The following is a 15,453-nucleotide window of genomic DNA, read 5'->3' as shown; positions in this document are numbered from 1 at the left end:
GGCTGAGAGAGCTCTTTCCAGAACTGTACTTGAGAGAACAGCTCTGACAGAACTATGGCTTGCACCCAATGAGAACTATTAACTGATTTATCCATAAGTAATGACTAATGAATTTTTTATGGATAAATTACTGCCACATACTTCATGAGACTCTATATTATATGTTAAAATGTATTGGAATATAAAAATCTGTAAAATCCAAATAAAAATAATATTTAAAATAAATAAATTAATAATAATAATAATAATAATAATAATAATAATAATAATAATAATAATAATAATAATAATAATAATAATAATAATAATAATAATAATAATAATAATAATAATAATAATAATAATAATAATAATAATAATAATAATAATAAAGATAAAGATAAATTACTGCCATATACTTCCTGATACCCAGGGCTTTTTTTGCAGAAAAAGCCCAGCAGGCCATACCCAACAACTGAAATCTATTAGCATATCAGGCCACACCCCTGAAAGCTCAGTGTATTAGCATATTAGGCCACACCCCCATGCCTTCCCTTGGCTTGCCCAGGCAAGCCCCCCCTTGAAGGGATTTTTAAACTGCCTTCCCTTGGCTTGCCCGGGCACCCCATGGCTGTGGGGAGCTCAGGCAAGCCACATTCCTGCCCAAAAATACCCCTGTTGATACCCATTTCTACATTTGTTATTCTGGAAGTATATGGAGTTGTATTGAAATACTTTTCTGGATCATGAAAATATATATTTAGAGCAAAATATGGGTGTGCTATTTAATTAAGGTTTACCTTTAAAGTGGACAACAGATAACATTTTTGAAGTGTATTAGGAGAAATTTACTGTTCCAACTCATTTAAAACATTATGAATTACTATGATTTAGTAGTAGCTGCTGAAAGCAACTGAATTTATTTACATGAAATTAAAATGTAATCTTCAAATTAATTTGTTAATGAAGAAATACAGATACAGTAAAAATAATTTTGAAATTCAATCATGGCAAATTTTGCTTATTAATTAGTCATCAACTACTTTTCCCCCCAAGTGCCATCTACAAATAGCAATTGAACTAGACCTACCTGGATAAGGTGAGATGGAATGGTGATGATGCAGGCAGACAAAGAAGTTCTGAGGAGGCCACGGAGAACATACAGAAATCTTGTGAGGCTATGAATATTTTGTGGATTCTCATTGCAACAAATATCATCACCCCATAGTACTGAACCAAGACTCTGAATTCCAATCCTCAAAATGTTTCTTTGCGCTTTCTATCATATATGAGAAAAATAAAAGTAATTAGTGGAATCTGAATTAAAGGCAAGAAGCAGATCTCTGAAACTCGAGGGTATCCTTTCATAATATGAAGGGGTAAAGAGGAAGAACACCATGAGTGAGGAACAAAACCCGAAATCAAACACAAGCGGTGCTCTTAGGATTCTCATGACTCTTCCAGTGCTAAATGAAAGAATGTCTCAGGGGCTTCTGTGCTATGGCTGAACCATCTGGAGCATCCTCTAATTGCCCCTAAAACTGAGTAGGAGCTTCTTTGACTAATATGCATGAGACGGAGTGGTGACACTATATATATTGAGAAGATCCCAAACAGCATGGCTAGGAGAACCAGCTTCCGCTTGATTGAAGAATTTGGTAATAGCTTCCATAGAAGACATAAATAATAAGACTTATGTTGCACATATTATGCATCTTTTGAAACAACTTTATGTCATTCAAATTATCAATCAACAAAATGATCTTCAACTTGCATTTGCAGATTAGACTGGTCAAGTGTACATTATGAAAATAATTGAGAGCTTTTTTCTGCCCACTTTTTAAACAATATGTTTCTTAATTATATTGAAATAGCTTTCTCATGAACAAACGAAATGACAGGAAAATCATGAATTGCATTTCACTGTGTTTTGAAAGGCAAATAGGAACCAGGGGTGACACAAAATGTTAAAACTTCACAATTAGCATCATACAGTTGTGAGGTATGTTCCTAATTGCTGCCTGACTTGTGATTGCAAGTAGGTAGAGTTGTCAAGAGGCCTGCAGGGGAAAAAAAAGTCCTGTCCCTTTAATAGAGGCTTAATGTGTGGACATGAGCAGCAGAAGGACTGAACACATGATTAACCAACTATCAGTTTTGATAGCAGCTGTCAGCTATCTAATATGAGGGGGAACTGAACTCAGGTATCCCCTTCCTGTATCGTTTTAATAGGTAATTGGGGTTGTATAAGAATCTTTGGATTGGGGCCCTCAGATAGATTTATTTTAATTAAAGAGAAGGAAGAGTGTTATTAGTATTTCACTTCTCTGCTTTTAAAACAACAAATAAAATAAACTACATAAGTTTTTCCTCATGCCTTAAAAATGGTTTCAACCATTTGTTGGTTCTAGTAAAATAAAAATATCAGGGATCTGTTTTTGGTGCTATTTTTTTATCTTTTATCCAGTGTGTAAGACTATAAACCATTATTTTAAACTCTTTCCAGTAACAGGTTATCTGCTGTTTGCTCCCAGGGTTTTCATGTCACTTTGATGCTGCTGTTTCCTCTATTCTGTATGATTCCTGCTTCCAAAAGGACCTGTCATCATGTTGGAGGAGCAGCTCAACATACTGTACTGGAGAAACTGTTATGACATGTCTGTTGCTATAGTTACCATAGCAGAGGTGCCTGTCAGGGACCAATTTACCACTGAGGGGAAAACAGGCTTGCCCATAAAGCTCAGCATACATTGGAAAACTAAATTAACCAGGTGAATTATGCTTCATAAACATTCATAAAATGATCTAGAATGAAAAAGCATTAAAGAAAATCAATTTTACAGAGGTAAAGATAATCAAAGATTCCAGTGCTCAAAGTGCTGCTTTAGGTGTTAATATTTTGGGCATAGTAAAATATCTGCGAGGATTCATTCTTGGGCTTGGCAAGGGTAAATTTAACAGATCATAACTAACAGATCATGACTGTAAAATAGCTATAAATTAAATATTAAGCATTTAATACTTTTATTTAGGTAACCTAAGGGCTCCCTCACTAACTGTACTACAATAACAGGCTAGGCACTGTTCTATTTAAAATATACTTGCCTCTAGATTTACATGACTGATTGTTCATGAACAGTTGCCTGAGTGAAAGCTGCAAAGAAATTTAAAAGCATGACCAGGATTCTGAAGGGCCTCCACAACAGCAATGGACTACAGCTGGAGGGAATACTGGTGAGCCACCTCACCTTATTCTGCATTTCACACATATACACACACCTCTTTGGGCCTTGGATGACATATAGGAAAAGTTAAAGTATGATCCAGTCAGTCCCCTAAACACCTCATTAAACATATGCAGCTCTCCAAGAGTGAGAGTGTTGCTAAGGAGAAAGTGGAGATGAGTGGCAACAAATTCCAACAAATGGAGAATATAGCTCCTTGCCTACAGGGCTGTGGTACTGTGCTTTGTGTCAGTCCCAATTTTAAATAAGGCACGCAAGCACTATTGGCTCTTGATGAGCCCTTTGCTTCCGTGTGTGGAGCAGCCAACCAGAAAGGTGCTGGATAAGCTATTGTTATCTGCCCTGCTCTCTGCAACAGGCTTTTGCTGCAAGTTGGCCCACCTGCCCTCCATGCTGATAATGTGGAAGTAGACAGTTACATTTTGAGGGGCTGAGCAGGAATCCCCCCCCCCAATATTGGCTGAGAAGGGAGCCTTTTTTCACCTGTTCCATGGTGATCTAGGGAATGATGGTATTCTCTAATTAGGCCTGGTCTTTTGACTGGTTTCAGACAAAGAATCAAAGACATGGACTGAATGCAACCTCCCAGAGACCATGCTGTAACTCTACATCTCAGCACCAAAGTGAAGAAACTAATTGCCTGCTGGCATCTCACAAAGGACCAGACCTGTAGGAACCTTAAGAACAAAGTCCAAGAATTCTCCATTCTATCCTTCTAAATTTTGTAACATTTATCTGATGATCAGCTCTGGTGAGATCAAGACCTCGCAATGTTTTCGGCCCGTTTGATTGATCCTAATAAAAGGTATTATTCAAATTTTGTTCTTGCTTCTGGATTTTGTATGGACTAGTATGTACAACTTTTTATTTTATTTTCTGGTATTTTTACATTTGTGTGTGTGTGTGTCCCTGTACCAGGAAGTCATGGCGACCTCTGGCAACTCCTACTGGGGCACAGGGGACATTCAGAAAAGTGGCTAGATAGCCTGCCTCTGGCCTCCTGGCCCTGGTATTCTCTGGAGGTCTCCCATCTAAGTACTTGCCAGGGTCGACCCTGCTTAGCTGCTGAGATCTGACGCGATTGGGCTTGCCTGGGCTATCCAGGTCAGGGCCACTTTGTACAACTTTTTTGAGTTGCTACAGTATAGGTAGGGATAGTTGTCAAGCACCTTGAGCCATCTAAGGAGGGGGGCTGTTCCCAAGCTGGCCCCCTCAAGCAACCTGCTGGACTGGGGAGGGAAAACCCTTGGTGGTTAAGCAGCATCAACTGAATCCTTAGGTGCTGGAGCAGCATATGGGGGTGACGCTTAATACCACTAGGCACTATTTTACATGCAGATTAGGATAAACAAAGTAAGCAATAGTACTAGCTAAGTGTGGAGCCAGAGTAGGCTTGCCCAAGATTCTGGTAGCCACAGTGTGCTGCTTGTTAACAGTAACTCACACTATTTCAGGGATGTTTAATTGATGTAGATCCGCCATTAACAAACTACTTAATCTGGTGTGTCACGTGATTATTTGGGGGTACTGGTACAATGCAGTGTGGGACTGGATGTCATTAGCTTTATTATTTTGAAACCACAATATCAAAAGTAATAAACATCAACATTTTTCAAAACCAGCCTCAAACTCCAGGTTCTACTCATATGTGTGTGTTTTAATATCTAAAAGATTACTAATGGATTAATACAATGGGTGTTATTTGCAGAGACCAAACAATTGGTTAATATCTAAAAATCTTTAAATGCCTTGTTTAATCGCAAACATTGTTGAGATTACTTGTTTATTTCATCAGTGCTTGCAAACCGAGTTAATAGTAGATATTTTAAAGTGTTTCAGAGGTACCCTTCAAAAATTGTAGGTACATACTTGTAGAAGACACATAAAATGCTTAATACCTGAGGAATGGAGCCATCAAATCCTTCTTGGTAAATGACCTTCTGAATGGAATGAAGCAGTCTGCTATAACCAGAGGCCATATTACTAAGAGGGAAAATAATATATTATTTAATAAACACATATTATCTACTAAAATAAAAATATATTAATATTTAAAAAATCAGTGAAGGAGATGATAACCTTAAAAAAGAACAAAAATCAAGTGCCACATTCAAGACTAACCAAGCTTATAACAGTATAAATTTTATTTTTTTAAAAATATTAGTACTTAACACCTGCACAGGGTAGCCAACCTCCAGGTGGATATCACCCAGTATCACAACTCTATAGCATTATACCCTGCTGAGGTCCCTCCGCACCCCAAACCCTGCCCTCCCCAGGCTCTACCCCTCAAATCTACAGGTATTTCCCAACCCAGAGTTGGCAACCGTGTAACTGGCTATGGAACTGCTTTCCAGACTCTTGGAACCTAGAAGACATGGCATAGGAGGAGGTGGTTTTCTACCTTAGCTGCCACTGCATAACCCCAAATCAACATAAGTCAGGGGTGGAGGGAACCATAGCTGTTACCATGAGGCTGTCCTCCCGTACTTCCCAAGGGGCAGCAAAATGACTTGACACAGCCCTGCCTTATAGCTACCAGAAGGAAATAAACACGGCTTGCCTCCCTCTATTTTCCCCTTCCCTCTGCCGCCCCACCAGCCACAGCTGGGACACTCACTTGGAGCTTCCTTCTAGAGCTCGTTGTATTTCTTCCCACAATGGCCTAGTTCTACATAAAGTATAGTAAAAATTATTCTACAAAAAAGTTTTTAAAATACTGGCTGTTATTTTGAAACTATGCTACTTTACACTGGCTTGAATTCAGTGCAGTGTTTATATGAATGGATGTATTTCTACCTGTGGGCTGCAGCAGGGGAAGGGAAGAAAGTCATACCCTGCAGGTGTGTCTGGAAATCTCAGATTGTTCCAGCCATACTTGTCTGCACCCCATTCCCCTCCTTTCTCAGCCCTCCTTCTTGCTGCAACTTCCACCTCCTTGAGGTTCAGGCTTCTCTCTCTAGCTGCCAGCTCACCCCCTTCCTGCCGGCTCTAGCTCCACCCCCTGGCTCTGCATCCTCATTCCAGCTGCCAGCTCCACTTTGCCTCCCCTTGAATTCCTCATCCTTCTGGTAGTGAGTTCTGCCACTGCCATGATATGGTGTGTCATTCTGGATTACTATAGTGGCCCCAAATGCTGCCTGAACTCCATTTTTTGAAAAGAGAGGTTATACCCAATTCCTTCCATGTTCGCAGAATCCAGCACTGTAACCATGGCTGGCCCTGTTGCATTGGGTTTTCCTGTTTGCATGGGGGGAGGGGCTGCTAAAAATAGGGATGACTGACTTTTATGAAAACAGCTTTTGGTGTATTCTACAGAAAAATGAAACATTGACGTTTTATCTATTCCGCTGTGAGAAATAAACGGCTACATACAACAGATGCAAATTAGAATACCCAAAACTAAAACCAATTTACTAAGCAAAAAATAGATCTTTGCAGACAAACAATCTTGCTAGTCAATAACATTAACTTTAACGAATATGTATTATTGTTAGCAAGAGCAGTCGTAATATTTTAAGTCTGCAGATGTTGTATTCAGAAAGTCTGTTATTTTCTTTCAGATTTGTTACTAAACACTTTAATCCTGCTAATGTGTTTAAATAATATGTTCCTGTCCTGTTTTAAAACAATCTAGTAACTAATAAAACAGGAGCTGGTAAGAAGGTATCCTAGTTACAACAGAGACTCTGACTTCCATATTGATAGTTTCTGAACATTTAACAAAGGACAGGTTATCAAAAGGTATGACAAATAGGCCTATTATCAGGAAGTAGACTCCATTAGGAAAGACAGTTTAACCTGCTTTGGCAAGATTTATCTTGCTCTATGTACATTTAAGCCCATCTACCTATTTTTAATGTACACACACTTTCAAAGCAGCAAATAGTACAAACACACACAATATTGGTTCTTGAATATTCTTTCTGGCACAATTACTAAAATATTTTGTCTATATATTATAAACTACAACTGGAATACCTGGAAGGAAGCTATAAAAGAATACAACAGATACAAGATAATATGGAACCGATAAATTGCTATTGGCTCTCCCCCACTTTTTGTTAAGAAATGATAGGATTGTTTGCACACCTTTAAGGGAAAAATACTGTACTGTATCTATAGCTTTTATACACCAGAATTGATGAGATAAGCTGCTTTTATATCAGTTGCCTTATGGGTGATGGAAACTGCAGCAAAAATTATGAAGAAAATTATGTTTGTACATCCTGTTCTATTACATGTAAGTCAGTAACTCATTGTATTTGATACAATTCAACAGGTTGATACGATAACCATCTTCAAGTACTTGAAGGGCCGTCATACAGAGGAGAGTATGGAGTTGTTTTATGTTGCCCCAGAAGGTCGGACCAGAACCAAACGGTTGAAATTAAATCAAAAGAGTTTTCAGCTAAACATTAGGAAGAACTTCCTGACAGTTAAAGTGGTTCCTGAGTGGAATAGGCTTCCTCGGGAGGTGGTGGGCTGGGCTCTCCTTCTTTGGAGGTTTTCAAACAGAGGCTAGATGGCCATCTGACAGCAATGCTGATTCTGTGAAGGACGGGTTGCACCAGTGCTTTGGTTTCTGTGGCCCTTTCTTACATGCCCAGGGAAATGCTGATTGCCACTTTGGGGTCAGGAAGCAATTTTTCTTCAGGCCAGTTAGGCCAGGGATCCTGGAGGTCTTTTGGGGGTAGGTATTTGTGAATTTCCTGCATTGTGCAGGGGGTTGGACTAGATGACCCTGTAGGTCCCTTCCAACTCTATGATTTTACGATTCTATGAACAATGCTGTACAACTAACCACAGTTTAGTAATTCCCCAGATAATTTGTCCATATAAGATTAATATGGTAACATTTTATCTGATGTGGTACTACTTTACACTGCAATCGGGTAAATTCTACCTACTCATTTTACTTATGCATTCATATACCTCAGACTGTTCTGAGATAGGAGCTGTTGTATGGGTGAGATTTGGTTTTCAATCATTCTCCCAACATTTCATCTTTTAGAACATCTCTGGTGAGAATTGTTCATATATAGTTTCAACCAAAGCTGCTTGTAAGTCTATATATTTTCTGTGTAGTTTATACAGATGACTTCTAGTGCTGAGCTTGTGGACCTAGAGAACATATGGGCGGGGGGGATGATGACACACACATCTTTTTCCAGAACCATCTTTGGAAGAACAAAAAATGGAAGCAAAAGATGTGGAAAAGACAGCTACCAAAATAAGAAGGATGCAAAATAATATGTAAGATGATCTGACCAGGAATATGAATTGTGACACCCAAATCATACTGCTAACATTACCTTTTGCAATAAGGCAAGTTGAAAGAGGGGGGAAATAATCCATTATGGCTATACTCATTTTCAAATAATGTCAGACCAACATGTGGTTCTGACTGTCAGGAGAAAGGTGGGGTGTACAATTGTACTAAATAAATAAATGATGCATGTTTTAGCCTAGCCAAGGTCACTGTCAGTAAACTACCATTTGTATTCTGGGTATGCTCTGTGTAACCTGCCTGCTGTATGATGGGGGGGGGGGCTAGCCTGCATTTCGCTCCTCCAGTTCTCATCCTCCAAGCGCTTTGCCGTCGTTCCCAATCTAGCCGGTGTGAACCAAATGGCTGACAGCTATCTCCCGCCTTGGTTTTCTCCTGCTCGAATTCCTTCTGAGCGCGAACTGTATTCATTGGCTTACCTTTCCTGTTTGAACTGCCTATATCTGTACATGCTTGGCTTTGAGTTTCATTCCTGACAATGACCATGAAAGTGTCTCAATAGTGACTTGTAATAAGGCAACCTATTCTTATGAATCGTTGTGGACTGCAACTGCTCTATTGAACCTGACCTTCACCTCAAAATGCCACTAATTTTCAATAATCAAAGTGGTGCATAAAAGTCCCATGATTGAGACAGAAACAGCATAGCTCCTTGTTACAAAGTTACCTTAGATTAGAGGTTTGACTCCATAAGAGGCACTCAGGATCCCTGGGGGGCTTGCTTTCGGGCTTGCGACTAGTGCTTCTAACAGTTGAATTTAGGATTGGTGTAAGAGGTGAAGGTGTGTGTGTATGTGCTTGCTTGAGGTTGTGTGGTTTCAAGCTGTTTGGGGTGTGTCTGCGCTGTCAACCTTTTGGTAAGTGCAAAAGAAGCACATGGTCCTGTTGGGAGGGGCTTCTGCTGGAGTGAAGTGAGACTCCTGCCTGCTATTGACTTTTCAGTTTAGAAAAGAGACTTCTAAGACGGGATGTGATAGAGGTTTACAAAATTATGCATGAGGTAGAGTTGACAAAGATAACTTTTTCTTCCTAAAATATTAGAACTCGAGGGCATCCAGTGAAGCTGATGGACTAAGTAGATTCAGGACAGACAAAAGGGAGTACTTCTTTACACAGCAAGTTATTAAAATGTGGAATTCACTGCCAGGGGATGTAATGATGGATACAGGAATAGATGGCTTTAAAAGGGGATTAGACAGATTCATGGAGGATAGGTCTATCAGTGGCTACTAGCTATGGTAACTAAAGGGAATCTCCACAGAAAGTCTCTGAATACCAGTGCTGGCGGGCAACTTCAGGGAGGGCCTTGGCCTCCATGCCCTATTTGACCTCCAGAGGAGCTGTTTGGCCACTATGTGAGACAGGATGTTGGATTTGAGGGACCACTGGTCTGATCCAGCAGAGCTCTTCCTATGTTCTTGCACATTGATGCATCAAATGAACACTACAGCTGAAAAGCAAGCATTAAGGTGCCCAAAACATCTAGGACAGGGATCCCCAACATGGGTTCCATGGTGCCTGCCAATACCTTTCCGGGGGCCTGCCAAGTGTTTTTAGAAAGTGAGTGGGGTAAACATGGCTTTTATCAACAAGAATCCTGACTTGGCAACGGAGATTTGATTGGCTGCACAGATGTTGTAAAAGTTGCTTTGACAGCGGTTGTTACCACAGTACAAGGATCTTCATGGCATATCTGGAATTGTTTGTATGCAAGAATATATTTTAAAACAATATGTTCATTTAAAAGAGCATTCTGTGAAACAGCTTCTGCTTGCTATGTTAAAGAATTACTATTAGAGTTATGCATGACCTTGCTCTCTGACAAGTTCAAGTTCAAGTTTAGTTTACTGTCTTAGCCATTGGCCATAACAACACAAAATAAATCAAAGCACAACCAACAGTATACATCAGTAACTTACAGTAAGTCCTAGACCCAGTCTTATCTTTTTCGCCGCCAGTGCAAACAAAGCCATTCTGCTAGTAACATGTGCATCAATATCAGAGAGCAAGAAAACGGTCAAATCTTGCTCTGAAATTCCATTATACCGAGGTACAATAGGATAAATAAACCTTTGCCTAAGTGATTCGTGCCATGAACATCTCAGAATGTAATGCTCGACATCATCCACTTCACCCATACCACAGAGGCATATTCTGGAGGCGGCAGGGACACACCGAAAGCGGCCAATACAAACCATTGAGGGTATGACGTGGAACCTTAGGGTAGTAAAAGCCCTTCTCAGCTCCAAAGTAGTTAGTTTCTCAAGATATACAGTCCTGCAATGATCTCTTTTAAAGATCTTATACAAGGGGGCTGTACGGCAACTTACCACCACAGGTCGGTTCAAAAGCCCATCCTTATTAAATACCCATTCCTTCAATTTAGACTTTTGGTTTTCATTTATCAATAAGTCGTCGGGGATTGAGTATTTCAATAAAATAGAATTCAAGTGATCATCTAATCTTTTTGCGGATTTCAACAGCAATCCAAAACTTTGTACACCTAGAATATCCTGAGGTCGTTCTAAACATTTCCTCCAATACGAGAGGATTCTTACATTTGCCCTGGCTTTCAGGGATACCATACCCAGTTCAGCCCTCATCTCTGACATTTTGTGGTTGGCTCCATTTCCTGTGGCAGCCATTTTGTGTTTGGCTCCTTTTTCTGCTGCAGTCATTTTGTGATTGTGCTCACCACCCTGTGTCAGAATTATAAAGGTGTCTGCAGGCTTTAAAAGGCTAGTACCCCTCATCTAGGAGCTGGAGCAAACAATAAAAAACATAAACAACAGTTGACCACCAGCTACTGATCCACCACCTCGTCGACGTGGGGATACAGGGACTGGCCTTACAATGGCTTGCCTCTTTTCTCCAGGGTTGGGGACAAAGGGTGGCGCTAGGGGAACAGCAGGGGAACAGCTTGAATGCAGTGTGCCTCAGGGGGCAGTGCTTTCCCCAATGTTGTTTAACATCTACATGCACCCCCTTGCCCAGATTGCCCGGAGGTATGGGCTGGGGTGTCACCAGTATGCTGATGACACCCAGCTCTAACTGATATTGGGTGGCCGGTCGGACTCCAGCCCAGAAGATCTGGACCGGGCATTGCAAGCCGTGGCTGGTTGGCTCAGACTGAGCGGGCTGAAACGAAATCTGGCGAAGATGGAGGTCCTGTGCCTGAGTCGGGGTGGGTTGGGGAGGGGGATCCTGCTCCTGACCTTCGACGGGGCGCCATCGGTGCCATCGCCGGAGGTTAGGAGTCTGGGAGTGGTCCTAGAGCCCTCCTTAACAATGGAGGCCCAGGTAGCAGCCACTGCTAAGTCGGCCTTTTACCATCTTCGGCTGATTCGGCAGTTGGTTCCCTTCCGCGACCACAACGACCTGGCTACAGTGATCCATGCGACGGTCACCTCAAGATTAGACTACTGTAACGCTCTCTACAAGGGGCTGCCCTTATTGCAAATTTGGAAGCTGCAGTTAGTGCAGAATGCTGTGGCTAGGCTTTTGATGGGTTTCCCTAGATGGGAGCACATCTAGCCAGTGCTGAGGGCGCTGCACTGGCTGCCAAAAGCATACCGAATTCGCTTTAATACTTACCTTTAAAGCCCTATATGGCCAGGGTCCAACATACCTGAGGGACCACCTTTCCCCACATATACCCCAGAGAGCACTACGGTCGGGGTCAAAACATTGTTTGTCTATCCCAGGCCCTAAAGAGGCCAGGCTCGCCATTACTAGGGCCAGGGCTTTTTCGGTGGTGGCTCCTCTCTGGTGAAATGAGCTCCCAGAGGAGATCAGGGCCCTGCAAGACCTTGTACAGTTCCGCAGGGCCTGCAAGACGGAGGTCTTCCACCAGGCCTTCAATTAGGAGCTACCATCACTACCACCACCACCTCTACCAACTATTAGTATTATTAACATCTATGGCGGTGGTCTGGCCCGTATGAAGATTGAGCCACTGAGCAGGGGAAGGCCGAACACCGCTGGTTTTGGTTGTTAATGCTTCATCTTATAGCACACCATCTGGAATGTAGTGAAGGAACGATCTATGCTACTAGCACTTTAAACTGATTAACTGTGAATTTGTTATTGTTTATTGTTAGTGAATGACTATTTTAAATTGTTTTAAATGTTTTATGTGGATTTGGCGCATGGTGCTGTTACTGTGAGCCGCCCTGAGCCCGTTCTCGGGGAAGGCGGGATACAAATATAATAAATAAATAAATAAGTAAAATGCCTCTTCTTTGGAAAAAAAATCAAGTTTATAGATTATTATGCATCCAAAAACATTTAAGTGTTCATAATGAAGTATACCCCATGCATAGTTGACATGGGATTGGGGATGGGGGACGACGACAATCCTTGCTCATAAAATTTTTATCTGCTTTATCAAAAAAATGGTATGACCATTGTTCACTATTAATGAGTGCCTATGGGTCCTCTATATTATAGCAAGGTCAACGACCAGGAAAAAAAAATAAAGCCACAATATTATAGCTCTGTGCCATGCTAATTTCACAAACTCATTTGTACTTCCACATTCAAACTGAACCATGAAAACTTACAGGCCACTTCAGTATAACTCTTTGTAACAACATTACCTACTGATTGCAGTGGGGATACACAGTCTCACTAATCTAAAAGTTATTTTTAAGCCTCGATTGACTACAAACACTCTTTTGTATAGCAGGCAAGACAAAGCGGTGTCCCTAGAACTTGTCCACATATTTTTCTATTGTTTCCCAAGTGATAACTCTCAGTTCTTGTTTCTCACTGCCTATTACCATTGCTGGTTTGATTCTACCATCCTTTTCAACGATTCATTAGTCACAGTCAATTGCTCAAGCCCTGGCTTGGAAACGTAACATGGTGTTGTCCTGGCTATGACTTCTGAATACTTTTGTTGTAATGCAAATGTAATGTAATGTAAATGTTGTTTAATTTAAATAAAGTATATTCATATTTCTGCTTCCCACAGTTATGAGCAAATATGAACCAGAGAAAACTATTCTGCTGAAATACAAAGCAGCTATAAATAATGGCAGTACACCAAAAGCTATATAGATTATTTACTTTACTTTCTGCTCTCTCCAGTTTCTGAAATCGGTGCTTATCATTTTACTATTTTTTTCAGATAGCCAATATCAAATCAGCCCTTTGGTTCCATAATTTTTCTGTCTAGTACCAGAAGCTGTGTGGAAACTTAATGTAGTAGAACATTTTTTATGTACAAGTTTGCAACCAGAAGGAGAAGGTATTTGATTCTAAGTAATCTACAAAACTAGAATCTCTCCATTACAATCCTTGGCAGTGTGACAGCCCACCCCCAGCTAACAGGCTAAGATTTTCTGCATGGAAGACAGTATTCTTTGGCATAAATAGTCACATCAGAATAGCTAAAGTAAACAGAGTTAATTTTCTACTGTGGGTTGGAAATAAAGCAATTCAGAGCTAATACAAATGTTTGGTTTAAAATGAAATAGCTGAGATTGACAGGTCCTTACGTACATTGAGTTCACTCCAGTAATCGCTTCTGACCATCTTGTCATCATGGTTAGTCAGGCTGGCTTTGACCAGCACTGGTTTTTTGCTATGACCAAGTATAAAGAAAACACTCGCCTAGGATCCATTAGAAGCTTAGCACCATATTTGAGCCTGAACATTTACTTAGATCAGCGTCCTTTCTGAATGTATTATCTTTCATGACTTGTTGTAAAGCACTTTATGAACAAGAGAACTTTTGTACTACGCTAACATTTCCTGAGGAAGATCCAATTTTGAAACATTGTTATATAATCCGGAACCGACATTGATGATGTACCTTTGCACTAGGATTTTCTTATGATTTGTAGGAATTGATTGATTGCATTGTAGTGCTTCCAACTGTAAAGTAAGCATTTTCTTTGCAAGTCTTGTTGACTGCTTGATTTGTGGGTCAGACTCTCATGACTGTTTTCTTTATACTTGTTCTCTGATTACGTCATGTTTGTCCACATTTGTCTTTTTCCTATGACCCTCATTTTGAAACAGCCTTCCTGAAGTTATATGCCAGATTACCCCCTCACACACCCTTTTAGCTTACAGAAAAACTTGCAATACTTTGCTATTCCAAAGGGCTTTCTACTGATGGATTTGCAAATATTTATGGTTAAGTCAAAGTTGAAGAGAATGGTTTCAGTTATTTGATGGCGTTATTGCAGATTCTAAGTTTAAATCGCTGTTTAGGGTCTTTTCACACCATAGGCCAGATATAAATATTTTAAATGAATAAATACAATTGGATATAAAATATGCTATTTTCATACAGAAGGTTGTTTTACATCTTTCACCAGAACAATGTACAAGTAAAATGAAACTAAATCCGAATGTGTCCTTCTATATGTACAAGAGGTTGCATAAGAGCATGTACAAGAGACTACATGAACTGTTAAAGAACATATAGCACTGTATAAACAAGTATTTGTAGAACACTATTAGCAGCTGTCTTCCTTTTGCAGTTTTTTGTATTCACAAAAGCAGTAAAAGGTCTCAAAATTTTATGCCTGTGCAATTTACGCTGCTAAATCTCCATCTCCATTGTGCAAACAACTGAAATAATTGAGTCCGCAAACTTACCAAGAGTTCATATCAGGACACAAAGCTGTTTCTTCGGAAAGGAAAAAACCATGGCACCCAATGTTCTGGATAAGTTCTGAAGCCAAAGGTTTTGACAGATCAAAGTAGTGTCCAAATTTTGAAGAGGTATTTTGAGTCACCTATGAAAACATATAGGTCAAGGAGTACGTTTCCTTATTAAAATGCAATTTTAATAAACTGTAGAATCTTTTTGGAAATCTGAGATGTTGTAAACAAATATATGGTAAACATCAAAAATTTCCATAAATTGATTTTTAGCAAGGAATTCAGACAATAGCTGCATACTAGTTCAACTGGAGTCAGGGG

General features: G+C 40.2%; 1 protein-coding gene across 1 annotated transcript in view; it reads right to left on the bottom strand.

Annotated features, from left to right (window-relative positions):
- Nucleotides 1–15,453, bottom strand: part of ELP4 (elongator acetyltransferase complex subunit 4) — a 255,713-nt gene that overhangs the window by 170,288 nt on the left and 69,972 nt on the right. The window contains exons 5-7 of the mRNA XM_015428447.1: nt 15,127–15,266; nt 5,123–5,207; nt 1,070–1,258 (exon numbers count right to left, since the gene is read on the bottom strand). Of these exons, the coding sequence (XP_015283933.1) occupies nt 1,070–1,258; nt 5,123–5,207; nt 15,127–15,266 (414 nt within the window). The remainder of the gene's footprint in view (nt 1–1,069; nt 1,259–5,122; nt 5,208–15,126; nt 15,267–15,453) is intronic.

This window comes from Gekko japonicus, unplaced genomic scaffold (assembly GCF_001447785.1).
Source record: "Gekko japonicus isolate JY-2015 unplaced genomic scaffold, Gekko_japonicus_V1.1 scaffold687, whole genome shotgun sequence".
Classification (NCBI taxonomy): Eukaryota; Metazoa; Chordata; class Lepidosauria; order Squamata; family Gekkonidae; genus Gekko; species Gekko japonicus.
The sequence above is the reverse complement of the archived record's forward strand: the minus strand, read 5'-3'. Positions and strand labels throughout refer to the sequence as shown.